General features: G+C 47.8%; 1 protein-coding gene across 2 annotated transcripts in view; it reads right to left on the reverse strand.

Moving 5' to 3' along the window:
• LOC8050686 (inosine-uridine preferring nucleoside hydrolase) overlaps positions 1-13,570 on the reverse strand; it is a 32,474-nt gene extending 18,904 nt beyond the window's left edge. The window contains exons 1-3 of one of the 2 annotated variants that reach the window (XM_029974706.3): positions 13,096-13,570; positions 1,017-1,314; positions 130-266 (exon numbers count right to left, since the gene is read on the reverse strand). In XM_029974706.3, the coding sequence (XP_029830566.2) occupies positions 130-266; positions 1,017-1,314; positions 13,096-13,281 (621 nt within the window). In that variant the 5' untranslated portion in view covers positions 13,282-13,570. Of the gene's footprint in view, positions 1-129; positions 267-1,010; positions 1,315-13,095 lie in introns of both variants that reach the window. The other variant, XM_029974705.2, reaches the window with a different exon arrangement.
• Positions 13,571-27,331: the final 13,761 nt, after the last annotated feature.

Below are 27,331 nucleotides of genomic sequence, written 5' to 3' on the forward strand. Positions count from 1 at the left end.
CAAAGAGACATCCGAAGATCCATGTTCGTACCATGAAAGCACTAATTGCCGAATTCTACAAATTGTTTCTCGGTCTTTTTCCAGACTATCCGAACGAACGAAGCGATGCAGAAACAACGGGTCACTGACCCAGTCGATGGTGTGTTGTAGACAAAGTTCGAAGGTGAGGAGTTTGGTCTCGCACTCGGCCTCGCTGAGGACCACGCTGGCCGCTTCAGGATCCCATGCGAAGTTGAACTCTCCGACGGCCGTCTCGTTGCCCCGGGCTGAGATCGGACAACAGTGTCAGCATGATGTCAGGAGCGCGTCCCCAACTGGTGTGTTTATCGCCTCCTAGAAAAAATTGGGCACTCCTCCTAAAAAAGTGGTCATTCCAATTCCGCTTGATGACGTCATAAATGTGTCATGGCATCGTCGTCCGCGATCCTGGGAGGGTCCCACCAACTGTGACGGATGTGGGGCAGACGCAGGTTTTGCTGCTGATCGCTCTCCAGCTTGACAGTCTACGGAAACTTCGGCAGTCAGGAGTTGGGATGCCGCGACGACAGCGACACTCCCGTTCGCTCGTACTCTTTGCCGGGACTACTACGCCCCACAGCCAGGATCGCGACATCCGACAGCATGACACGCCGGGTGCTGTGACGTCATTTGCTGCAATTTGGAACCAGTTTTGAATCTTTTTTTTATGTATGGGCAGGATAGGACGCTAAACACACCAGTCGAAAACGCATTGCAGGTACCGTTGCATCAGTACTAAGCTAGGTGTAGCAGCATTTGATAACTGTCTGGAAACTTGGGGTGAGGTCAAGTCCAGGTTGCCAGACGTTTCAGAAGGCAAAACAAACAGTTCGTGTTAAGGCGAGAAGTGGTATGACATCCCGACGATGAGAAACACCCAGGCAAAAACTCTCTGATGTGATAACTCTGGCGACCGTTCCCGTATTTTCATTTTGCCATCGAAGTTTGGGATGGCAAACCGTGCCTGCACTGAGATGGGAGGCACATTGGACCCTCACCGTCAAAGGTGCCTCCCATGATGACCAGACGCTTCAGGGCGCCCAGGAATCCGGGGTCCAGCCGCTGCGCCAGCGCCACGTTGCTGAGGGGCCCCAGCGCGACCAGGGTGACCGAGCCTGGATGGGCCCGGACCAGCTCCACCATGGCGGCCGAGGCGTGCTTGCAAGGCTCCTCCGCGTGGTTGTCCGGCAGAGGCAGCTGTTCGGCCACGCCGCCCAGCCCGTCCTGGCCGTGGCACTGGGGGCACGTCACCCCCTTTTGCACCAGTGGACGCTCGCAGCCCCGGTAGACAGGAATCTGCGCCGGGGCGCGGGGGGCCATCATTAAGCACCCGCGCACGAACGCCGAGAGGCCCACCGGGTTCACGCTCGAAAACAAAGCGGGTTAGTAATTGCGCGCACGCTTAGACGGAGGGAAGTTGGTCGCCCAGTGGGCGTCTGGGGTTTCCGCTGACGAGAAAGTTAGCCAGTGCAGTACCTCTGCTAGAGCCTCGTATCTTGAACGTGCACCGCGCAGTAGTGATACACAACCGCACGCGTCTGTACGACGTTTATCCAGATCAAAACGGGCTGAGGGATCGAGTCAATACGACCAACGAGACAAGGCCGGCGTCTTTTCCGCCCCAAACGTCATGATGAATGCACGCAGTGAACTTGCGATAGCATCGTCACCAGCGCGTCTCGCATCGTCTTCTAACCAGCGCGACACCAAGCCGAACGCGCTGATCTTCCGCTTTGCGGTACCTGTCGTCGAGCTTCAGCACGTTTGAAGCTTGGGGTGGGTCGGGGACCCGCTCATGATGCAATGCGCACTCCTCGTCTTCTACAGGTGGCATAGATTGAGTCCTGAATCAGTGCTATGAGGTTCGTCGCCCATTGAGGCAGACCCCAAGTTCTAGGCAGTATAAGCATACACAGAACCCAATTTTTTCCGGGAACAGTGTGTTCTGCAACGGGAGCTTTTGCTTCTCGTGCTCCGAGCTGCGGTGCGCCAAAACACTCGCAGTGATGAAAGTGCTGCGCCATTGGCGTCAAATCGCGCCATGAACCATAGTCTGCTACATCTTGCGCCAAAATGCAGTTTCCGCAAAAAAAGTTCGCCACACCTGCGGAAAAAAAGGGGGGGGGGGGGGGGGGGGGGTAAGGCGGTAGGGTAAACCAACCAAAAAATCTATTTTGCAGTTTTTGTGTTAAAAGTTTATATGCAGTCTGAGGAACAAAATTAGAAAGCGACAAGACCGAACGAGCGTTTCAAGCCACTTAAATATGGTGCCAGATTCCGCGCCTTCTGGCCATTTACCATTGTGTGGACACATAAAACAGTTTTTCTCAAAATGACATTTTTGCAATATTTGGAAATTTGATGTACCTTTACTCAGAAACTACTTATCCGATTACACTAAAACTTTTACAACTTACGGTAAAATATATTGCCAACAGTCAGGGGCGTATCCACAAGTTCGTTTTGTGGGGGGAGAGGGGGGGGCGGGAAAATTTGTAAGCATACTATTCTCCCATTCGAGGGAGTGGTTCTCCAAGTTCAGAGTACAAGTGTGCCTGTTAGGGTGCAACCTACCCTATTTTGAACCCTCGTCCTTGAGTACCGAGCCTTCTACCACCGGGCAGGCCGGTAATCAATTTTATTTCGGGGGGGGGGGGGGGGGGGGGGGGGGGGCCGGGTGTCTACCCATGTCAAATTGCCCTACGAGAAGGGGGAGGGGGGGGCTCGGACTTAGTTTGGGGGGGAGGGCGGCCGCCACCGTCGCCCCCCCCCCCCCCCCCCCCCCTCTCCTTTGGATCCTCCCCTGCCAAAAGTTCGAATCAAAACGTTTTAAGACTTTAGGGTTAGCTTATTTGGACATCAAGGGAGCGTACGATAATGTGAGCCATGAAAAACCCTGGGGTCAGCTGAAGGAATATAATGTATATACACATTTGGTTAGGTTTCTTCAGCAGGTGTACACAGACAATAAGGTAGTCATAACATGGGAAGCAGAAACTACACAACCCGCAGCAATAAAAATAGGACTCGGGCAGCGCTGTCCACTGTCACCTCTGCTCTTCATAATATATCTCAGTAACATGGAAAAGAAATTAGAGCAGAGCAACTTAGGTTTTGATGTGAGTTACATGGAAGAAGGGAGAAATGTAATAATGTAATATCATAACTGATGTAGGCGGATGAAGAGTACTGATGACAGATAACCAGGATACATTACAGGAACTAGCTGGAGTGTGTGGAAAGAAAGGGGACACCTTGGGCATGAGTTTTAGAAGTGACAAGTCTAAGTAATGGTGTTTAACAACGAAAAGAGAGAACCCTGAAAGATAAAAGACATTGTAATAGACCATGTAGGAAAATACAAATATTTGGGAGCTTGGCTCAATGAGGGAAGGAAATATTTAGAGGAACACGAGGAGAATATAATTAAAAATGGAAACGAAATTCATCTATTATGAAGCTCAAGGCACTATGGAACTGTAATAGATCTGAAGTGGTCAGATGTATATGGAAAGGAGTGATGGTACCAGGACGGACTTTTGGCAATGCAGTACTGTGCATGAAATCAGAGGTTCGATTAGGATTAAAAATTTGACAAAAGAGCAGAGGCAGGGTGGCACTGGGAGCACATGGAAAAACATCAAATGAGGGAGTATAGGGGGACATGGGATGTTCGTCTTTTGAGGGCAGGAAGGCAATTAGAAGGTTGAAATTCGAACAAAGGTTGACCGAAATGGATGATACGCGGTGGGCAAGGAAGGTATTCAAGTATTTATACATGAAAAGTTTAAACACAAATTGGACAAACCGAAGCCGAAAGCTTACATTTAAATATCTATACACCGGTGAAGGGGCTGAATGAAATACTTAAGTGAAAAAGGGGGTGATGGAGGCAGAGAGGAAAGTGTGGGAGTGAAGAATACAGGAGAAATCAGCTCTAACAGCGTATACGTCACGAAAGCAGGACATAAAAAATGAAAATGTGCTTAGTAATTCACTGGGAAGTTCTTTGCTGTTTGAGGCGAGAATGGGATTTTTGAGGACGAGGACGTATAGGGCTAAATTTCAGGAGACAGACACATTAGAGAGTTTTAGCAGATCGTTTTTTCGCCCCAAAAACGATACCTCTTCTTCCCTCTGGCGGCCTTGGGCATGCATCGTATCGTTATCGGTAAGGTGTCCATATTCCTCAAGGTAGAAAACGGGACATCCCAGTGGGGAGGGGGGGGGGGGGGGGGGGAGGGAGAAGGGGCGTTTTAAAGATTGAGATTGGGAAAAAAACTTTAAGGAAATAACTGCTCTCATTGCAAAACGTTACCACATTGCACTAAGCCTTAGGGCCGAGGGAATAATCCCACTCACGGTTCAGTTGCATGCACTCATTTGGAAGGTCCTGCTTCGGGTTCTTTGTGTGGTCGTATTTCGCCGACGACTGAAGTTTACTAAGCGGGACTTTATCCTGCAAGACTCGGCTGTAAAAGTCTGCGGACATATATGGCGAAAAAAAAAAAAAAGAATAATGTCCCGAAAACGGGATATGATTCTTTATTGGAAAAAAAAAGACGGGACGGCAGATGCGGACCTCAAAAACGGAACTGTCCCGGCCAAAACGGGACGTCTGGTCACCCTAGTTATCGGGTATCGTTATCGGGGCGAAAATACGATGTGCTAAAACTCTCTACTATGTGCCGCCTGCCATAATGATAGCGAGACACTAGAGCACTTGGTTTTGAAGTGCACAGGGCTTCGCCCTGCCCTCCCTGAAGAGATAACGGATTTGGCCGGGGCCCTGGGAATAACTGCGATGATGGAAGGACGGAAGAGAAAAGGATTAGAAGATTCATAGAAATTACGTAGGAAAAATTGAATGATGGGCAACTAATTAGCACAGCTGGGAACAGGCGGGACAGAGGAAAACTGGGACTCCCTCCCGCGTCGCTCCAGCCGAAAGACTCAACCCTGTCTCCCAGTGGGTCCGGTGTTGCGGTAAAGCCGACAAGGTTTGGCCAGAGGAAAATTGGCGACTCCCTCACCGGGGAGAAGAGGCAGGGGGGTGATGTTTTTAGTTTTTTTTTTGCTCGATCCCCCGAAGGTCATCCTGGTGATATCCCACACTGCCTGGTGATAGTTAGGGTGAGAAAATTGGTCCTAGAAAGGCGGGAGGAATCATATATTTTTGTCTGGGCTAGGTAGTGCAAGCTACCGCCCGTTAAAAAGGGCATAGCCATTAACATCCATCTATCCATCCATCCATCCAGGTGACGCGAGATACCACCCGTTATAAAGGGTACAGCCGTTACTATCCACCCATCCATCCAACGTTCTTTAGCAAAATCAGTTTTCATCGCCCCCTGGAAAACCATATGAAGGAAGGTACCAGCCAAGTCGAAGATTCCGGGAATGCCACTGTACCTTCTCAAAGAAAAAAAAAAAAAAAAAAAAAAAAAAAAAAACTTGAGTAGAAGAAGAAATACTGCAATGTCGGGAGATATAGACTTACCATGACTAATAATATTTCAAGCAGTGCCGTCGTGTTTCGTGTGTTCAAGTTTGAGAACTCTACCTTGCGTTACACCTTTTGTATTGGACTAACTATTATAAAATAAGCTAATAAGTTATTAAAGCAGTACCATGTTTTGGTGACGTGCATAACAACTAAGGTGAAGTTGGGGTTTCATTCATCAGTTGAATCTCCCGGGAACACTTCCCCTCGTCAGATGTGCTTTGGCCTCGGTTTCGGTATGATAAACTAATTTATTACGAAACGTACGCGAGCGTAAAGGCACTACGTAGAACAAGTCGTCTACTTCTTGCGTGGGGGTTGTGGTGACGTCAGAACGACGCCGAGCTCTGATTGGCTTTAGTCGAAAGGAAAGGGGGTAGACCTCAAAGCTAGATGTCTTGAGGTATACCCACTATTTTTTAGAGCGCAGCTCTTAGGGGCCCGTTTCCAGCCTGAGCGGCGTCGGCGTCGGCGTCGGCGTAACCGCGCCCCTCCCTCTCCTCCTCCTCCCCCTCCTCCTCCCCTCCTCCTCCTCTTCCTCCTTCTCCTTCTCCCCTCATTGTGTAGTATGGTCCGGGCGGGTCACGTGACCTCGGGGGGAGGGGGTCACATGACCCGTTTCCAGCCTGTGCGGCGTCGGCGTCGGCGTTGGCGTCGGTGTTGGCGTTGGCGTCGGCGTCGGCGTCGCCCCTCCCCCTCCTCCTCCTCCCCCCCGCTCCTCCTCCTCCCCCTCCTCCCCCGCCCAGGTCACGTGACGGCCCGCCCAAGGTCATGTGATCCCGTCTTTTCGAGGTCCCGTGACCCCCCCGAACCTCCGCCCTCCTCCTCCTCCCCCTCCTCCTCCTCCCCTCATTGTCTGGTTCGGGGGGGGTGACGTGAACTCGGGGGGGAGGGGGTCACATAACTTCAGCGGCGAGGAGGAAAGCAGTACGAAGGTGGAGGAGGGGGGGAGGAGAGACGAGGAGGCGGAGGCGAGGGGAGGGGAGGAGCTTGAAGGACGAGGAGGTGGTAAAGGAGAGGGAGGGGGAGCAGGAGGGGAGGAGGACTAGCAGGCATGATCACGAGGGAGGAGGAGGAATATACCCTCCACTCCTCCTCCTCAAGAGCTGCGCTCCAATTCGGCGTTACAGGAAGTTGTAAACGGCTTTCACTTTTTTTTTCAATCAGTCAATAAAAGCTCAGCGTTCTGACATCCTCGCAAACCCTTGTGCAAGAAGCAGACGAGCTTGCGCTCCGCATATAATATATTTCTTATAGTCAAAATGAAGGTGATGCAGAAAAGAACGATTATTTATTATTATACAATTATTTGGGCAAGGGAGAAAAATTTCAGCAGAAATAAGGAAATGTCAGGCGTCCACTAGGGAGATTTTGGCTTTCCGTGTTGGCAGCCCTACCTAGATATCACCCACGAAATTCGGTACTTGGGACTTGGGCAGTATTTCTACTCAAGCTTTTTTTTCTTTCGAGAAGACACAGCGGCACTCTCGGAATCTTCGACTTGGCTGGTACCTTCCTTCACATCGTTTTCCAGGGGGCGATGTAAACTGATTTTGCCAAAATATGTTGGATGGATGGATGGATGGTAACGGCTGTACCCTTTATAACGGGTGGTATCTCACGTCACCTAGCCTAGTACTCCTGTGTTTCCATGTGGTCGGACCACAAACCTCCAAACAGCTGAAGGAAATAACCCAAATGTAGCCAAAGCCGCTGAATTTCAATCTTATCCTCGAAAAAAAAAAAATCTACGAAACTGACCAATAAAATTCCAGATATATACGGTGCCCAAAATTTTCCTCAAACTAGCAAGATTTCCCTTGTTCCCAGATAGACTTGGATATTACCTTAATCTGGGAAATTTCCCTCGGGTTGGCAGTTCTGTATCCAGGCGTTCTTTTCAATCGCTTCGGATTATTAAAAAAAAAAAAAAAAAAAAGATTTTGACCTGTCAATGCCTTTTTAAATAACGAGTCTTCCATAATATCTGTTCGGGATTGTTTCTGCAGTCTTTTATATTAAAGTCTTAAATTTGGTAGGTTCAGAGAACTTGGGGGACGCGTTCTTATTAATAGATGTGTTGGCGGACGTACTGGTTCTGGCTGGAATTTTACAGTAATTATATTTACAGTCTAAAAAGTGAAAGCCGTTTACAACTCCCTGTAACGCCGAATTTGAGCGCAGCTCTTGAGGAGGAGGAGGGAACTGTTCGGGGGGTGGGTGGGTCCCGTGACCTTGGGGGGTCACGTGACGATGCCGATGACGTCATCAGTGACGATGACGATGCGGATACCGATGACGCCATCAGTGATGATGACGATGACGATGCGGATGCCGGTGACGTCATAAGTGACATCACTGATGACGTCATCACCGATAACGATGCGGATGCCGGTGACGTCATCAGTGACGTCACTGATGACGTCATCAGCGCCGATGACGTCATCGGGGGGTCACGTGACCTCGGGGGGAGGAGGGTCACGTGACCGCGGGGAGGGGTTCACGTGACCTCGGAGTGGTCACGTGCCCTCGGGGTGGTCACGTGGCCTGGGGGTGGTCACGTGGCCTGGGGGTCACGTGACCTGGGGGTCACGTAACCTAAGGAGTCACGTGACCTAAGGAGTCACGTGACCTGTTGTATGCAACCTGTTGCATCTCCCCTGAATTGCTGCATCTCAGGTTGCATGCAACCTGTTGCATCTCCTCTGAAATGCTACATCTCAGGTTGCATGCAACCTGTTGCATCTACTTTAAATTGCTGCATCTAGGGTTGCATGCAACATGTTGCATCTCCTCTGAGTTGCTGCATCTCAGGCTGCATGCAACCTGTTGCATCTCCTCTGAGTTGCATGCAACGCGCGGTTACGCCGACGGCGACGGCGACGCCGCTCAGGCTGGAAACGGGCCCCTAAGAGCTGCGCTCTAAAATGAAAGCCGTTTACAAATCCCTGTAACGCCGAATTGGAGCGCAGCTCTTGAGGAGGAGTAGGGAAGGGTACTGAGGGGGGTGACGTCACCTGCGGGTAGTCACGTGACCCCGGGGGGGGGGTCACGTGATCTCGGGGGAGGGGGTCACGTGACCCCGGTTACGCCGACGCCGACGCCGACGCCGCTCAGGCTGGAAACGGGCCCCTACGAGCTGCGCTCTAATAAACAACCGTGCGTAAAATTGGAAGGTTTATTCCAACTAAAGTGTTGCGTATATGATTCATTTTTCAGCGATTTTTATACCCATTGTAAATGGAGCTTACTGTGACCAGTGCCCTATTTCTAAAAAAAAAGGCTCGGTGCTCTTTTTGCTTTCTATCTATTCTCACTACAAAAGTTAAGCAGTATTATGCGCCAGTATTAAAGAGGAACCCTCAATCATTATCATAGATGAACTAAGTCAGAGATGCATACTCTTTTTCATTTTCAAGTGGCGTGCTAACAGACGTTGGCAACTATTCCAAGCGCGCCAGTGACTGTTCCAAATCAATATTCTGCCTGCTACGGGAGGCACTCACTTGATCGAATGACGTTTTAGCGAACGCCCACGTTTCATCGAACGACACTTTAGCGAATAGTCGGACGCCGCGAAGCGGCGTTTTCGGGTGGGCCAAGTGAGTTCATATTTTTGTAATGAGTTGCCGCAGACTGTCGCCGCGAAGCGGCGTAAAGCGCAGCGCGACGGATGGGTTAACGCCCCCCCCCCCCCCCCCCCCCCCGTTATTCGCTAAAACGACCATTCGCTCAAATGTCGCCGTTCGCTAAAATGTCATTCGCTCTTGTGATATGGACCCGCCTGCTACAGACCTGCCCCAAAAGGTGAAATACGCTTCCATCACCGCTTCCATCACTGCGCTCAGTATTTTGGCGAGGAACGATTTTGGGAACGATGAAGCTTCATAGCGATTTTGGTGCCACTCGTTGAGGACGACTCTTTCGAAACTTTCAAGAGTTGAATGGACCAAAATGGCGATCGCCATGTCAACTGAAACCGATCGGCGAAATACCTTGCGACGTCTGGACATGTGTATCTTGGTACCTGTTTGTGTCCAACTAGCAAGCAGGGAGGGCAATGCTGCTAGCTTCCCAGGATCCAGTGTCTTCAGTTCACTGTAGTAGAGCCAAGAGAAAGAACTTTCCGGAGCTACGAGACAGTGCCCGTAGACTAGACCATGATGCTCTCTGATTGTAGAATGAAGTGCTCTCAAAACACTAGCGCACAGTCCTCAAATGAACAGTTTACGTGCAGAGCCCTCGATCGATGACTTACCCAGATTACTTACTTGTCTATACCAATTTCTTGTAGAAACAAAACAAGATTCTTAGCTTGTTTAGCGGAGGATCGGGGTTGGCGCACCTCAGCTCAGAGCGCGTGGAGCGAAAAGTCGAATTGCGAAACAGAGACATCCGTGGCTCACGATCCCCACCGTTTCCATCTGGATGAGCATCGTCGGCGTGCGGTCGTGTATCACTGCTGCGTGGTGCCCGTTTGCGATTGTAGTGCCTGGCTAAATCGAGACACCAAGACGCCCATTGAGGCTCACTAACTAGCACACGCACAACATTATTATTATTATTATTATTATTATTATTAACAAACTCCCACCTGTGCTGAGTGACATTACTTCTCGTGGAAAGTTAAAAAGAAAATGGAAGACTATGTGCTCGTCCATGGGAAAATAGCGTCAACCTTCAAGACTTTTCGTAATGAGTTTGTACTGCGCAATTCGTATTCAACGATATTTACCTTGTCGAATCTCTGAATCTCTGTAACTTATTTGTTCTGTGTTTTTTGTTTGTTGTGTGTGTGTGTGGTTTTTTTTTTTTCATTGTTATGCGTGCTTTTGTAGATATTTTGTTGGGATCAGTCCTACAAGTCTTTAGAACTTTGACGGTCTCGAAATGATACTCCGAGGACGTTTAAGCACCTGCAATAAACTTATTATTATTATTATTATTATTATTATTAGGCATTTCCATACCATGTTCTTTTCACAATATGTTTTTCAAGAAGTGTTTTCAAAATGGGCTTGCTCTATTTCTACATAGTAGCTAATAATCTGACTCGATGCGGAGCAAACGCCATATCCTGTCCGATTTGGAATTCAGCTTATGCCGGAATCTTCGCCTTCCTAATACTTCTTCTAAAAAAAAAAAAAAAAAAAAAAAATGTTTCCGTTTTTTTAGTGCACGTTTTGCAAAGAAACTGTGCCGCTGCACATTCCGTTGCACTAGGGCCCACGCAGACATCTTTTTCCCGCTGGATTTAGCGGAGAAAGTTTTCTGCTGAACTTCGAGGAAGAATATTTTGGATAGACGTCAAGATGTCAGGTGACAGTGTGACCTCAAGCGCTTCGACGATCCTGCGTAACACATTAGGAAGTTTTCGTAAACCGTATTGCCACCTCCGCTACACTCTCCGGAACGAAGACGCCACTACCGCGCATGCGCTGCTCTAGCCTTGCCTTCAGAGTCCCGGATCTGGTAGCGGGTTGCGGAGAACGTTGCGGGACAGCGGAAACCATCTACGAAAACTCCCTATCGAGAGATCCGTTGCACAACCTCGCAAATAACGACTGTCGCCGTAAAAAAAAGGACAAATTGCGTTTTTTTGCACACACATACACCAAAAGAAACAGGTAAGAAAAGTTCGTTTTAATAGAGAGACTTAGTAGATGTTTACGGTACCCCGATAACGATACGATGCTTGCGGAAAGGCGGCAGCGTAATATGGGATATCGTTATTGGAGTCATTGGAACGATCTACTAAAACTATCGATTTCCCGCTTTCCGTGCACTGTCAAACACATCCGTTTGACCCTCTCACTTGTTTGTTCCGTGTCTATGCGACGTGAAACTGAGGGAGAATAGGAGACGAGAGCGCGTGGGGACGTCGGAACGCCGAGCTCTGGTTGGAAGGATTAGTCTCGTAGAATGCGCTCGAATGCGAGAGCCGAACGCCGGACGCGGGCGTTCCACTTTCTATCGCGTTCGACGAGTGCAGTGGAGACAAAGGCTGCTATGCGAAGAGCGAGTCGCCTGCTTCTTTCGCAGGAGATTTAAGGCTCTGTTATACTCCGACGTAACGCGCGCGCAGGCGAACGCCGGCCGAAGTCGGCTACGTCACGTCAGTCACACCGCGCGAGTCAAAAATTCGCCCTCTTTATACTCCGGCGGCCCTGGCGACTCCCGCGGCTGTGCGTTGGTGGGCCGCCGGCGTGGCGCATGCGCAGAATCTGACTACGAGGGCACGTTTCCTGTGAGAGTGCGCCACTTCCGGTTCCTTTTCGTTCCGAATAGCAGACGAAAATTCTGGCGCTTCTTGAGCGCCAAGTACGAGCGATGGCGTGGACGTACCTTGCACGACGAAAACTCGCGCTTGCACTGTTGGTTCACCGCCTGCGCCGCAAGCGTAGGTGGTAAATGTTTATACGCCACATCTTTGACAAGCGCACGGTCTACGGTACTCAAGCTTCCTCGTGTCGTAGAAACACAGGTGAGGACGAATTCCCTCGATCAGCTTCTCGACCCCCGACCGAGTCCGATTCTTCGAACATGGCGCCACACGAAGTGCTCCCGTCGTCTGCTATTGCTCGTATTCGCCGCGCTTCCCGCGCGAGGGCTGCCGAGAGCCAGCGCGTGATGCATCCTGGTCCGGCGTCGCCGGCGCGGCCGGCGCGGAATACGGCATGGTCCATTTTGGCGTCGAGGTGGTCAGGCTGCGTCGAACGCCGCCGGTCGCGCCGGCTACGCCACGACGCCGGAGTATAGAGCGTCGGGTTTTCGCCGACGTGACGTCGCTGTGACGCGCTCGCGCGCGCGCACGCGTTACGTCGGAGTGTAACAGAGCCTTTAGTGACGTCAGAATGAAGCGGAGTTCTGTTTGGTTTTAATTGAAAGGATAGAGGGTTGATTTCAGTGCTATCGATGCCTTGAGATCAACCTACTATTTTTTCAGTCAGCGAATAAGAGCTCGGGGTTCTGATATCATCGCAACCCCTCTGCAAGAAGCAGACGAGCTTACGCTCCGCAAAGCCTTAAGATCAATGTTACAAGAAGATCTCAGTTGTGGTACTCCCGCAGAAGGGGGTGTCCCCCCCCCCACTCGCTTCAATTCGCCTCCCGTCGTTCGAAGCACCATCTAGATTTTCGTTTACGAACTGTGTGTACCATAGAGTACGGTGGAACGCTATCTGGACGCTGCGCTTCGAAACGTACGAATTCTATAGAATACACTACAATGAAGCAGACGTCTGGCGCGTCGAACGACGGGAGGCGAGTCGTGGTGAGTGAGGGGGCTACTGCTCGCGCATGCGGCGTCTATGAGCAGTTTCGTAACTGAGCTAATCTAATAACGTTGCTTTAGGTCTACCAACTAATCATTCGAATCAGACCTCGGCGTTCCGACGCTCCCGCGCTCTCTAGTTTCCTCTCTCTCAATTTCTCAGCGCATTTTGCACCACACTCTTTGGCTGTCTTTTCTGCTTGAATGCAGCGAACGACGCGCCGCCAAGGCCGCAGCTGCAACAGAGCTGCACAAAAACCGCGCACGCTCCGAGTTGCGTTGGCGACGACGCGCCACTTGCCTGCAGCTGTTTGCAGAAGTTGAGGATGCGCAGGGTGTTGGTGTACACCCTAGGCAGGTCCACGTTGCCTGCGACGCACGTGATGGCCAGCACCCTGCAGTGGGACGGGTTGGACAGGGCCAGCAGGAGCGCCATCGCGTCGTCCACGCCCACGTCCGTGTCCACGATGACCAGTTCTTCGGTCATAGCTCTCTGCGAGACGAGAGGCGCGCTGAAATACGGACGTTATCAGGACCGTAGCAGCAGCCGTCGGGTAGAAAGCATGTAATGGGCCTCCGGCACTGAAGTTTCAAGATACAAGCTGCGCCACGTCGCGGCAATTTAGGATCCGCCCCGATAGAGTAAACAGATGTCGATAGATGGCCCTAGCTTGCAATCAACGAACGGCGGTATGGCCTTAATATTTATGAGTTCTACAGTATTAAGACTGTAAATGATTCCCAGACAAGAACTAAAAAGGAAAAAAGGAGATTCTGGACTCGCGTTCAGCGAACCTGACAAGATACCTCGACATATATCTAATCTCACCTCTCCATCCCTCCCAACCTCGCATCTTTCATCCCCGCCAGATAAGATTACTCCAGTCAAGCAGAGGCATCCTCACTACTTGGGAGCGAGATTTTTATCCGCTAGCCCCATATTATTACCATAGGATTATTATTGTCCTCATCTTTTATCTTTTCTGGGGGGGGGGGGGGGGGGGGGGGGCGGGGGGGGGGGGCACAGCAATTACGATCGTGTCGTGTTGTCTGTCTCCCCTCCCCCCCCCCCTCCCTTTTTTTTTTGCCTCCCTGCTCCGACGTCCCAGGGGGAGAGCTATCTTGGTTTGTCTTTCCTTTAATAAACGTATTTTACTATTACTACGTAGTGGCATGGCCTGATAGATTCATGAGAGTGCGGGTGTCGTAGGGCCGTTACATAGTTTCCGCCCCAAGAGTGTAAAAACGTGGCTGGAGGCGGTGCGGTCATACAAAGATGGTGGCGCCGTCTGGTTATTGCTGAACGGCCAATGCCTTGTTGATGAACCGGACAGCACTTTGACCAACTCGTTTATGGGTTACATACCCGGTTTTCGAACCCTCAGGAATAGGAAGAGCCTGCAACGTAACTTACCCTGACGATTAGGTCGGGCTGGCAGCGGGGATAGTTTGAAATCCGGGTAATGTACTCTAGTAAGAGGAAGAGCCTTTAACTTACGACGCACAGGAATTGGCGACATGCGTAGAGTATGGCCACGAGGATAACAGAACGCGGTCGCGACGAATTTGGCTCCGTCTGCGCGCAGCTGCTCTGCGCCTACAGACAACAGCTGCGCATGGATGTAGACAGCTGTGCATGGAGTAGGGTATATCGCGGATCTAGGCAATATCACCTAGAGGCCGGCTTGTGTCTATCTCAGATACTCACTCAAGATACTATATTTCATACACTTTCTGTAGTAACTAGGTATCTTGCAAATGCAGATGATTGGAAGCATTTGCTATTCTATTTTAGTTAAATTTTTCAGTACCGCGAACTCATCACTTCAAATACATTTGCAGATCATTAAAAAAATTGTCACTGGAATATTTTACGAACTATGAATAGGCACACCCGAGCGCGAAGCTGAATCGATGGGAAACAGGAAGCGAATACGTCTGTACACAAAAGAGGAGAGAAACCGGGACCAAAAAAGCAAACGAAATGAAAGAAAAAACGCTAAAAAAAAGTTAGGAGACGATTTTTCTTGATTGGGATTATCTTGCCGGGTAGCTTGGCGGCGGGTGTCTGCTGGTGGTGTGGTGTCTAGGTGGACGTCAGTCGGACAGTCCGTCTGACTGAGCCCCGCCAACTTCGCGGCGGTATGTCCTCCTTTCTGCCCTCTTTCCTGCCTGTGTGGACGGCTGTAAATTGTTGTTGGCTTGCGAATAAGCTGAGCTGAGTTTGAAATGTTGTGCCGTCTTGTCCGTTATTTTATTTATCATTGTCTCAGAGTTTAGTTTATGATGTTTTCTAACCAGCTCGCCTGCATACTTTCCCTTCTTACAAGGTGTTCTTTGCTTTTGTATGTTTTAACCCGCTACGGTAAGAATGTCAAGTTTCTTTCACGAGCCCGGCACTCCCATGAACACTCTTAGTGCCACAGGCACGATTACGTGCCTAATGTCCAACGAGCTTGAACATCCAAGAAGATAAAATATCCAGGATCCGGACAAAATGGTCGTGGACAAAGTGATCCCAGACAAAAAGGCTCCGGACAAAATGATCCCGGTGAAAATAGCCCCGGACAAAAAGGTTCCAGGCAAATTTTGAGGCATAGCTTGCTTGTTGTTGGGGGGTTAGTTGATTGTTTGCACTTGCTGCAGATTGAACATCTAGAAAAAAAATGTTTTGCTGATGAGGCTGTTTTATATAAAACGCGTTGCATGCCAGTTGCTGAGCCACGAAGAGAAAAGTATACTACAAAAATAATATACACGTACCTAAATATATCAAATAATATATCTGTAGTATTCGACATAACCCACACGAGAAGAAAAATGCTGCATAATAATCTATAGCCATATATTTGACTTTCGAGTTCATACTGTGTAAGGTAGGTCAGCCTTTGAGGAGTGGCAACTGGTTTACGCTGCGGATGAGACATTTTGCCAGTGCAGTACCACTGCTTTAGCTTGAGATCTTTAATGGGCATCACTCAGTGACGATACATTACCGAAAACACGCCATCACAAATATGTAGTATACGTGCATGATAATGTCTGAATCATCATGTGCATGCGTTTTCCTACATGTATAGCAATTTTTGCTTTTTCTTATAATATGTAGAAATGAACCAACTAGCTCAGCTTCAAGTCGTCTTACGTTTTCTTGCAGCGCCATTGCGTTGATGCGAAATTATGAAAAATTCTGTCGGATTTTCTTCAATTTTCTTGTCGCACCTTTACTCCGTTTTACTAATCTCACAGTGACGCTACGAGTTGATAGGACCAATTAAGCAGTGCTAAAAACAAAACGTAGTAATGGCGTTCCTCGAGTTTTTTGTGCACGTTATTACCGGCTAGTCTAATCAAGAGCAGGGTGCATCGCGAACTTACGCTTTTAGTGTGCGCGTCCGTATCTGTGTAGTGGCTCCTAAGCTCCAGCTTTGTCCAGTGCTCTGACCTATTCGTATAGAAGCCAAAAGCCGAGTGAGCGATAATAGAACCTAAATCAACTTCTGGGCTTCTTTAGTTGCTTTCTCAATTATATCACAAACACTTCAAATATATTAAGATATACATTACACATCTGTTGAATAAAACTTCATAGTAGCAGTTCACTAAAACTTTAAAGAGGACCCAAATTGTGGACAAATTACTTGGGACCAATTTTGTGTGCACGCTTGAGACCATTTTCTTCGGGACCATATTGACCGGGACCATTTTGTCCGGGGCCATTTTGTCCTAGACTGTTTTGTCCCAGACCATTTTGTCCTACATCAGAAATATCCAATAGTTGACATTCAGGCATGCTTGATATTTCGTCTTTGTTGGATCTACCGTCTTATTCGACATGCCATCTCGATTGGACCTTCCGTCCCGTTGGACATTTAGGCTCGTTGAACATTCTGTCCCTATGGCACGTTTCGTCTCGTAGTATATTTAGACTCATTGCACATTTCGGCTCACTTGACTCATCGAATGAATGCACAGGAAAAGGATCATGGGGTCAACGAAGAAGACAAGCCGGCGCGTAACTTCTTGGGAAGGAGGGTAACGTAATTGTGTTGCGTGTTTGTTTCTACAGCCGGAAGTTAGTCAGCCCAAATGGGCGTCTGGTGTCTCAGCCGTAGGTGAAAAATTTAGCCAGTGCATTACCACTGCTAGCCTGGGGTCTGTAACATGCATCACGCAGTATTAGCGGCGAGATCTTTCGGTGGCGCCCTCGTTCAGTTACCTTTCGTGACGTCATTACCTTGTGAACAACAAGTTCGATGGTGTTTGTAATGGGCATGGTGGAAGCCTGAAATCATAGCGCTCTCAACGCAACACTGCCAACACCGTCAAAATGGAAGTTCTTACATTCCTCTTATTACCGTCAATGAGATATCCTTTGCTGACGTCATAGTCAGCATTCCGCCAATTGTGGTGGGCCGATCACAGCGACGCATTCGATCGCTCACATCGCCAATAGTAGACAGTTTTAGTGGATTCTACGCTATAGCTCTGCGTACGCAAGGAAATTGCGGGTCGTGAGTGCGCATGCGCAGAACGCAATAAAAGGGCTAGCGTGTTGCGTACGCACGCAACGCTGGGGATTTTGCGTTGCTGGCTAACGGGCCTTGCGGGACGCTCTCGAGAGATCTCGGACCCAACGAGAGCGCCAGTTTCAAGATGGCGGTTGCCTCGACTGGCGCAGCAAGGGCGACCTGGTGTTTTCGAAGTTCTGTGTTACGTGAAATTGCGTGGTGTTCAGCTCGGCGATTCTTTCTGGGACCTACCGCGGTCGAATCAGATCGCCGTGCAGCTGAAGGAGTGCACAGTGAAAATGTTCGCCCCCGGAATGTGCGTCGACGCTGCGATCTGCTCAACGCTAAGCCTAGTCCCACAGTTCATCGCCGACGGACGGACGACTCTAACAGAAATCGCCGAAGTTCTCGCTATGCACTGGACATCAGGGTCATGAATTTAATTTTACAATAGCATTGACAAAAGGTGCCGTTTCCACGGTACAAGTGACAGATTCTCCGGGATCGGATTTGGCTACGCACTCGTACTCGTAGCCTCTGTACCTCGCAGAAAAGCGCGCTTGACGAGGCAGCTGTGGCTCGGTTTAATTTGAAATAAAATGATTGGACACGTTTTTATTTTCAATATTTCTTTCCAGGAGCCTGGTTGCGCTATAAGCACGCGAAATTCTACGGCTCTAGCAAATTTAACCAAGATCATGCGCGGTGTTCACTTGAAAACGTAACGCACAACTATATTCGGTCCAAGCAGGTCATTTTTAGCGTACGCTATACTATTGCGTATTGCCTACGCAAGGTCCAGCAACGCTATACTTAAACTGTCTAATGATGCACGACCGCACGTCGGTAGAATGCTCATCCAGATCGAAGCGGGCAGGAGTGAGGATTAAACCCAGGATCCCTGGGTCTTGCAGTGCGAGCTTTCGCTCCACGTGCCCCCGAGCTGGGGCCCTACTCTAAACACTTGGCGGAAAAATCGGCGAGATGCCCTTGGCGCCGGCCAATCAAGGCCGCCCGATTTCTCGCCGACTCTTTCGCCAAGTGTCCAGATTAGGGACCCTGATATGTGATTCTCGTGTTCAAAGGGCTCCCCTGGTTAGGCCACTTTTTTAGCCTTTACTGCAGTCTCAACTTGAAGCTGAACGGCGTGTACATAGCTTGCATGTGACGTGTGAATCGGTGGCCGAGTGTGCTAGCTTACTCGGCCACCGATCCCCCTGGGAAGGAAGGTGGAAGATAAAAAGAATGCGAGGAATACAACCAGTTGGGTTTTGAAACGATTTTTATAATTCTTTCTTTCTTTCTTTCTTTCTTTATTGGTTTTCCATTTCATACAGAATGGAGGAGGCCGAGGAAAAAAGCTACAAACGCAGCTTGTGGGGCCCTCGGCCCCCTTTAAATGATGGCAGCATTGGACTCACAAAACACTCACACACAGTAACAAAACACTTCCTGGTCAATCAGATTCACTCATTCGATACAGCTCCACACATTAGTATACAGTTGCAATTTAACATGATTAGGTCGGGTAAGGAACACAAAACAATTCTAGGAAATAGCTCGTTTTCATCTCAGGCAGTTCTAAGGGCACCGGTATCAGAAAATGAACATAAACGATATCTCAGTTCAGAAGGGGTTATAGAGGATATATCGGTGCCAGCCTCCTCAAATGAATTTAGTAGTCGAGGCAAAGTATTCCTAAGCATTTGGTCACCATAATTTGTCCGAGAACGAGGAACTATCCATGGTTCTGGAGTTCGTGTTTTATGCGAAGGTTGCCTTTTTTCTAAGTTTCCTATTTCTAAGAGTGTAGAGGTATTTTTCCTAATGCTATAATAAAAATCTCGCATAAGCCTCCTTCGGTATATGTCATGAACTTTTGGAATGTTATATTTCTTGAAAAGGTAGTCAGTATGTTCGGTGTATGAGACATTGGCAATAACGCGTATCATTCTCTTTTGCATTAAGTGTAATTTATGGAGGTTAGATTCTGTTGTTGTGCCCCATACAAGATGGCAATAGTTAATATGAGATACAAATAGCGTATTGTAGATTAATAATTTAACTGATTCCGGAAGAATATACCTATTTCGATTCAGTATACCAGCTATTTGACTAAGTTTGACTAGTACAAAGTTAACATGCTCGTCCCATTGCATGTTACTGGAGAAGTACGTGCCAAGCACTTTTATAGTGTCCAAAACTTCGATGTTTGTGTGATTAAACGCTATGTTATGATGCAATGGGATAGGCGTTCCTCTTGTATAGAAGAAAACGGCTTTAGTTTTATTAGAATTAACTTTTAGACGGTTCTGTTTTGACCAAGAGCTTAATTTACGTAGAACATCATTTGCCATATTGGTTATCTCGGCGTAGGAGCTGGACGATAGAAATATGCTAGTATCGTCCGCACCACGTGGTCAAAATTTCAAAGCAGCGAGATTTAGTATCGAAAAGTAGGCATTACTGGAAACAAAATAAGTAGACACATGCCGGAAGTTGCCGATAATTGTACGTTCCGCATAAAAAGACTGACAGTTGTTCATATCATTCATACGTTATAGTAACAAAAACCGTGAAATCTTCAGGATGACCACCACACGCATGGTGCGAAGCCGCTAGTGCGAACACGTGAAAGTCACCACCATTGGTGGACTCCACAGCCGGAATAAAAATGTCACCCATTATGTCACACATTTTGTAAAGGATAAAGTTTTAACAACATACATACACCATTCCAATGTTTGCAAATCAACAACGCAGCGTGCGCATTTTCGTCGCTTCGCCAAGCGAGCAAATCGCACGTAGTACGCAGAAACGCTGAAAAGAGCACCGGCCAAGATCCCCCTCCTCCCTTTTTTTAAGTTCTTTTTTTTTTAGTTTAATGCGTATAATTAAACTGGCTTTTTCCTGCCCTTTGGGGGATGCATTCCCAATGCCGAATTATCGGAACGCTGAAATACCGGGCGTTCAAGAGAAAAGAGGACTTGGCACGATGTGCTTCGCACAATGTACCCCACTAATCATTCCAACCAGAGCTCGGCGTTCCGACGTCCCCGTGCGGCATACATGGGTAAATTACTTCCAAACTGTAATTTAATTACAATTCCTTTGCTTCAAAAGTAGTTTAACTACAATTACAATTAGTGATACGTGAAAAGTAATTAATTACAATTACAAATTACTTAAAAAAAATGAAAGCCGTTTACAACTCCTTGTAACGCCGAACTAGAGCGCAGCTCTTGAGGAGGAGGAGGGAAGGGTACTGGGGGGGTCAGTTGACCTTGGGGGGGGGGGGTCATGTGACCCGGGAGATCACGTGACCTCGGGGAGGGGGGGGGGAGGGGGGTCACGTGACCTGGGGGGTCAAGTGACGATGACGTCATCGTCACTGATGCCGTCATCGTCACGTGACCCCCCCCCCCCCCTAGGTCCTCCCGAAGGAACCCGAGATCCTCCCGAGGTTCTCCCGAAGGAGCCCGAGGTCCTTCCGAGGTCCTCCCGAAGGAACCCGAGGTCCTCCCGAGGTCCTCCCGAAGGAGCCCGAGATCCTTCCGAGGTCCTCCCGAAGAAACCCGAGGTACTCCCGGGGTCCTCCCGAAGGAACCCGAGGTCCTTCCGAGGTCCTCCCGAAGGAACCCGAGGTCCTTCCGAGGTCCTCCCGAAGAAACCCGAGGTCCTTCGGCAGGACCTCGGAGTTCCTTCGGGAAAATTTACCCATAATGCGCCGCGCGGTTACGGCGACGGCGACGGCGACGGCGACGCCGCTCAAGCCGGAAACAGGCGCCTAAGTGCTGCGCTCTAAAAGTAATGCAATTACTTTACCATTGCTTATTTCTGAGAGCGACCCTACTTGGGCCATGTAACTTTAAACGCGTTTTGCAACGTATTTCTTCATTCCTTATACTCTAATGCTCGCGTATTGTAATTTCTTTTCATGAATTTTGTTAAATTCATGATGAAACTTCACAGTAAGGGGCAATGAAGTACTACGTTCTTATATTTATAATAAATAATAATAAATTAGTTCATATGCTGGAAGACTCCATATTGCCAAAGAAAAAATTGAGTTAATAGACCTTTCTTAGCCAGGCAAATAAAAATGTGACAATTTGTCATGTAGTGATATTTCACAAGTGTTAATATAAAAGTAAAATCCACATGTTCTAATACGACCACATTCACATACAAGCATCATGGTATTGTAAATGATTTACATTGAGTGGCAATTACAATGGCTCAGAAATATATAAGTACCGAATCGGGGCTCCCGAATCATTGTTGACAATATTCACAGGTGCGAGTTCAGTCTCCAAAGTGCTTATGCAAATAATATCCGAACTAAAACCAACACGAAATAAACTTGAAAAATAATACAAAGATATGCATATGCGAAAGTACTGGAAGAGGCCGGGACGTAGAAAAAAACTGGCAAAAAAGAAAGAAAAAGAACCTTCTATAATATTAAAATTCCCCATCTCGGCTGAAAGCTCAAGCTTAGTTTTTCTTGAAATATTTTGGCATGTTTACGCTATTTTTTTCTTCTCACACCGCAGAGGGCGCTAAACGGCGCCGTTGAGATTGACTCCGAAGAAGATTGTCTCTAAGCCCGCAGTGTAAGCAACAAAACAACAAACAATGCCGCGCTTTTTATGTTCTGCGTGTGTTTGAGTGCGTGTCTGTGTGTGAGTGTTTTCCCGAGAGCTAGGCCGTTTGTGGATACGCTGAGGCTTTCAGCGAGGTTTCGTCGGCGCCGAAAAATTGTGCAAAACCAATTGTAATTTTCCTGAAATTTTGCAATTACTGACGCTAGAAAGTATTTAAATTACAATTAGAATTCCTTTTTGTCAAACGTAACTAATTACAAATTACCAAGAAAAGTAATTCAATTACAGTAACTGAATTACTACCCAAGTATGCCGTGCGGTGCCTTCTTTTCTACTCGCAGTTCGATCGCGCTCGAACGCCGGACGCCACCGGCGTTCCCCGTTTTCGTTTCCTCTTTTCCACCAGTTTCTCACTGCCTAGCAGCGTACATGTGAGCTTTCACGTACGCTACATGAAAGCTCACATGCAAGCTCGGCTCGCCAAGTAGCGAGCCAAGTATAGACAAGGTCTTGCCATGCTCACAACGTTGCCTACCGAGGGCGTGAACCAGGCAGCATTACAAGCGGTGTCGTTGGCGCCGCGACTGTAATATTGCGGCGTCCTTGCGAAAAATGACTATGCGTAACTCTCGCTATAATATTTTGAATTATCTCTCGCAGTCCGGGAAAAAAGTCGCGGTCGGGTATTCAAGCAGAACGCCCATAGCAGAAACATAAAAGAAGAGCTCGATTGCTCGCACGTATAAGTTCTGTACAGTCAACATAGCGGTATTAGTTAATTATAAATGACCTCGCATGGCATGACATGCTTTTTGTTGTTGTTTTTTTGGCGCCACTAGGGATCTGTTTTCCGCAAGAGAAAATGAAGCTCACTATCGCGAAGATACGTCGTCACGCTCGACGAACCACTCCTTTCATTACTTGGTATGCTCCGGCGATTCGCAAAATGCGAGATGGCGCCTTAGGCAGCCTAAAATTACGCCGATTCTGAAAGGGTATAGTTACTCTCGCAACACCGTTTACCGGGAATACGCAAGCGCGAAGGCTATCAGCGGCAATCTAATGGAACAGAGATGCTTGGACCACGAGTAAGATTTTCTTTTGTTTAATTATTGCTGCGCGATTTCGCTAACGCCTTAAATAACAGGTTGAAAGTTGGGCTTGTCTGTCTTGCGTGTCCTCTCTTTTTCGTCCTTGTTTTTTTGCGCGCTTTATATTTTATCATAAGGCCTGAAATACAGCAGGTATTTTATGCACATGTGCCGAATACACCTTAATCGAAACTTTTTTTTTACGCTTTATATTTCACCGATTAGCGACCAAAAACATGTTTTGAAACAAGCGATCGCTGTTGAAAGTTACTTATTTCGAAATTTGTATTTTGTTTTGGAGGTGAAGTCCCAGTGCGCCTCAATAGCTTGTCCTTTAAAAAATCAGTGCGCACGAAAATTGAGTTCGATTTTCTTAGTGTAAATTTATTCAAATTTGAAGGAAAAAAAAAAGTCCACACATAAAAGTTAGTGTAAAACGTTCCTCGAGGAAACTGGCAGCGTTGTTCAGGAGCAAATAAAAGGGCGAAGTATGGCAAAAAAAATACTGCAGACATGATTAACTTTATCCTAGTTCGTAAGATCTCTCTGTAGTGGTAACCGCACCCGCGGAGGAAGCAGAGACGCACGCCTGACTTATAAAACGTAACCAAGTTCATTAAAGCGTCTGTCACACTGCTAATATACGTCCTACAACAAAGTGCCTGGAGAAGCAGGCCTGTTTCTTGCTTGTCTGACGGTCGGATTGGTCGTGCAAGAGTCGTCTGCATACATGTTCCAAGCATATGAAGCAAACACCCCTCGAATAGGCTTGATACGTGACCGCATCATGTCTGCTGCAAACTCCTAGTATACAACGCTGCCGAGGCTACGGTCTTCATCGAAGCTCGTGGCATCGTCTATGGTTTCGTATGAACGAGAATGCGTGCAAATGATGTGCGCGAGGTCAAACCCCATGCTCGTGCCAGCAGTTTTGACAATGTTGTGCACTAAGATAAAACCGAGCGTAGCCTAAATACCCTTTTCATGGCAAACGCCACCAGGTGGTGCTCCAGTGTTTGAAGTCCCAGATAACTTCCGGTTCATATAAAGAATGATCAAAGCCCACCTCACTATACCGCTGCTTCAACCGTCGATGAGACGTTTACCTGACAATTCTTCGGGTGAACGTCAAGACAAGGAAGAAGCGCGAGATCTGTTAAAACATTTTCGAATGTTGTTGGAAACCAACTTGCCTCCTCCAATACGTTAAATTGTACGGCCAAAGGCCCTCGTTAAATCTCCAACTTCGTTGTCCTTGTAGCATTTATGCTTTCTAGCACCGGTGACAGGAGCAATCTCAACCGACTTGCAAAGACGGAGCGGCAGGATTAATTGTTCCTTGGGACGGAAGCGGCAGTTACTTCTTCGAAATTATGTAGTCTTGTTTTGTAAAATAAGCACGTTTGCTTGCTACTGAGGCTAACAAAGAACGCATTACTTTGGCTCAGGGTTAAGGCGTTACTTTCGCGGCGATGTTGCACTTTAGCAGCTGGTTGCCTTTCGAAGTTATGCGTCGTTACTGTTTTCTCTCCTTTGTTTGAATGCATTCACGGCCATGCTGAATTCGCCCAGCCGTGGCAACTTGATCAGGACAATCGTCTCGAAATTACCCGTACAACGGTAAGAAGCGTCCGTTTTGCTTGCGCGTAAAAATACATACGTGCTTTGTTAAAATATTCACGACACAGAAGGCGACATAGTTAGCACGAACGAGCGATGGCAAGCTTTTGTTTTCTCTTTTTATTTTAAAATTGAAGAGCTGTCGTGTCTCGAGAAGTTCTGGTGTGATGAAAAGTGCTCATTCGAGTCACTGGCCTGAGCGGTTAAATTTGATGTTTGTCGACACTAGGAGGAAAGCATAACGACGATATCCTGTTCACTAAAGTATATTCGGAACTTTGAGTGATAGTGGTGCCGCGGTGAAAATTCCGCTTCCTTGCTCCTGGACGATCGGCTTCACAATCAAGGTGCTTACTTACACCTTCCCGTGATGTAAGTCTGAGGTAAGGTATTGCTCTTAGCTATGTCACAACATTACAAAAAATTGAAGATCGTGGACCCAACGTAGTACTGCCGTATACAGTATACGACGACCATACAGATGACAGTCATTTTGATAGGAACTAGTGCGTCCTCTATGGGCCGTGGAACTTGCGAGTATATGGCAGCTAACGCAATAGTCTATGTTTTAGCAAGCAAGGCAAAAAACAAATAATTTGGGTTGCTGTTGAACTTTACATCCTTTTCCTCAAACTTTCTGACTAACTGAAACCACAAAAATGTCAGTTTTTGTTTTCCTCTCTTTTTTTTTTTTTAATTTGGTACAAAAAAAAAATAACTTTTTGTTATAACCGACTCCAGTATTTGGGGCAAGAAACAATATAAGCGCCGAAAATATATATATATTTGCATACTCTCAATTCTATGCCAATATCACTGGTCAGTGAAGTTTCTCTAAATAGATTCTGCACATTTCTTTTTACGTGACCCTCGCTAAAAGCTGTTTTTGTGCTTCCCATACAAAATCATTACTTTTACACACACAAAAAAAAATTCTTGTCAATTTTATTTTGCCGTTTGTGTTACCTTAGAATTATCTGCATTGGCTTCAGATTGAAGAATTAAGAACAGCGCGAACAAGACGAAGGACAAGAGGAGATGTAGGCAGGCAGAGCGCTGACCTAAACGCTTGTTCAGAAGCCGCTTTGCCGGTTTTTTCATCCTTTGCCACGTTGTAGCACTATGCCTTCAAGTTCACAGCCTCTTCAGGGAACCTCGCCTGCCTCCAGGCTTCCTACCGCAGAATCTTGGTGAACCTTTAGGCACGTTCCTCCGACATCGGCAGCTGGCAGAGGTTCTTGACCTCAGTGGGGTTTCTTCTACATGGGGCACTTTTACATATGTTCGCCGTGTGTAAATCAGGACATCATCTACACCAACGCAATCGCTGTGTCCAGAGTCAAGGCTAGGCAGTGCACCTACGCAATCAAGAATGGGTTGCTGCTCCACTGAGGTCAAGAACCTCTGACAACTACCGATGTCGGTGGATCATGCCAAGAGGGTCACCAAGATACTTCGGTCGGAAGCCTGGAGGCAGGCGAGGCTCCTTCAAGAGGCTTTGAAGGCATGGTGCTACCGCGTCGTGAAGGATGTAAGAACGGCGCAGAGCGGCTTCTAAACAAGTCTTTAGGTCAGCGCTCTGTCTGTGTCTGTCTACGTCTCCTCTTGTCCTCTGTCTTGTTCGCGCTGTTTCCAAGTATTCAATATGAAAAGACCAACTCACCCAGGTCTTTAACCTACTGCATTGGCTTCAGAGTTGAGAAGAATATCTTATGGCGCCGAATATGTACTAGACGGAGTGAAGAAATTTCGTTTTTATTTCTCGGCGAGATCTCGTTAACCCTGAATTCCGCAAGCTTCAACCGAAATCGCAGGAGTCGCTTCCTGTTGTCAGAACACTAAAATTAAAAAAAAAAAAAACTAAACGTTTTTTTTATTATTATTTTAAGTGAGCATAACTGGGACACGTAGTTTTTTCATAAATTTTGCACAAAAAATTGTTTGCAATATTTACGCCGTTAGACGCAATTTAGGTGGAGGTCACGGCCCGTTCTAAGCCCGACACACAGATCACTGGCGCTGCCCTTTACTACTGGATTGGCTTGGCTGCTTGGCCGAACACGCTCGGAAGCCTGTTGTCTCCACTTTCCCGACATCCGGTGCGTCTAGTCTAGAAGTCGAGCAGACGCGCAGCAGCTTCAGACATCGTCTGCTATTCCCAACGAGGTATAGGGCATTAGAGTGATAAACTGGCAGCTGAAAGTGACCCCCAATTGACCGCCGCCATGTTGTACAATTTTGACCACTAGACACGTGACCAGGCCAAATCTATGACGTAACCAGACCAAATCTCTGGCGTCAACGAAAAGATGGCAGCGCCCAGTGCGTGTCGGAAGCGTTGTGGCCGTTGATCAAAGTGTGTGGATTTCGTGAGCGGAATTCGGTTTTTGAGGGTTTTGTGTGCTCTCCCGCGTAGGAATAACGTGAAGTACGAGGGAATGAGGCTTTTCTTTTTTATTTAATTCAGAGTAAGCCAGATTCGGTCCCGTGCTTCTCGTACAAGCTCAGATCACTACCTCGGACATCGCTCGGTCGTTCGAGTTTAATTAAAATATCCGCAATCGTTAACCACGGGAGCTCCTCCATAATCGCTGAGTCGAAGGATACGTCGAACCCATCCGGAACGCGGAGTCTAAAGGTATGTAGGACGTAACCAGAAGGCGGAGTTCTAACGGTACGGCGGACGTGCCCGGGCAATTTTCTTAGCT

This window comes from Ixodes scapularis, unplaced genomic scaffold (assembly GCF_016920785.2).
Source record: "Ixodes scapularis isolate PalLabHiFi unplaced genomic scaffold, ASM1692078v2 PGA_scaffold1__304_contigs__length_218370807, whole genome shotgun sequence".
NCBI classification, from domain to species: Eukaryota; Metazoa; Arthropoda; class Arachnida; order Ixodida; family Ixodidae; genus Ixodes; species Ixodes scapularis.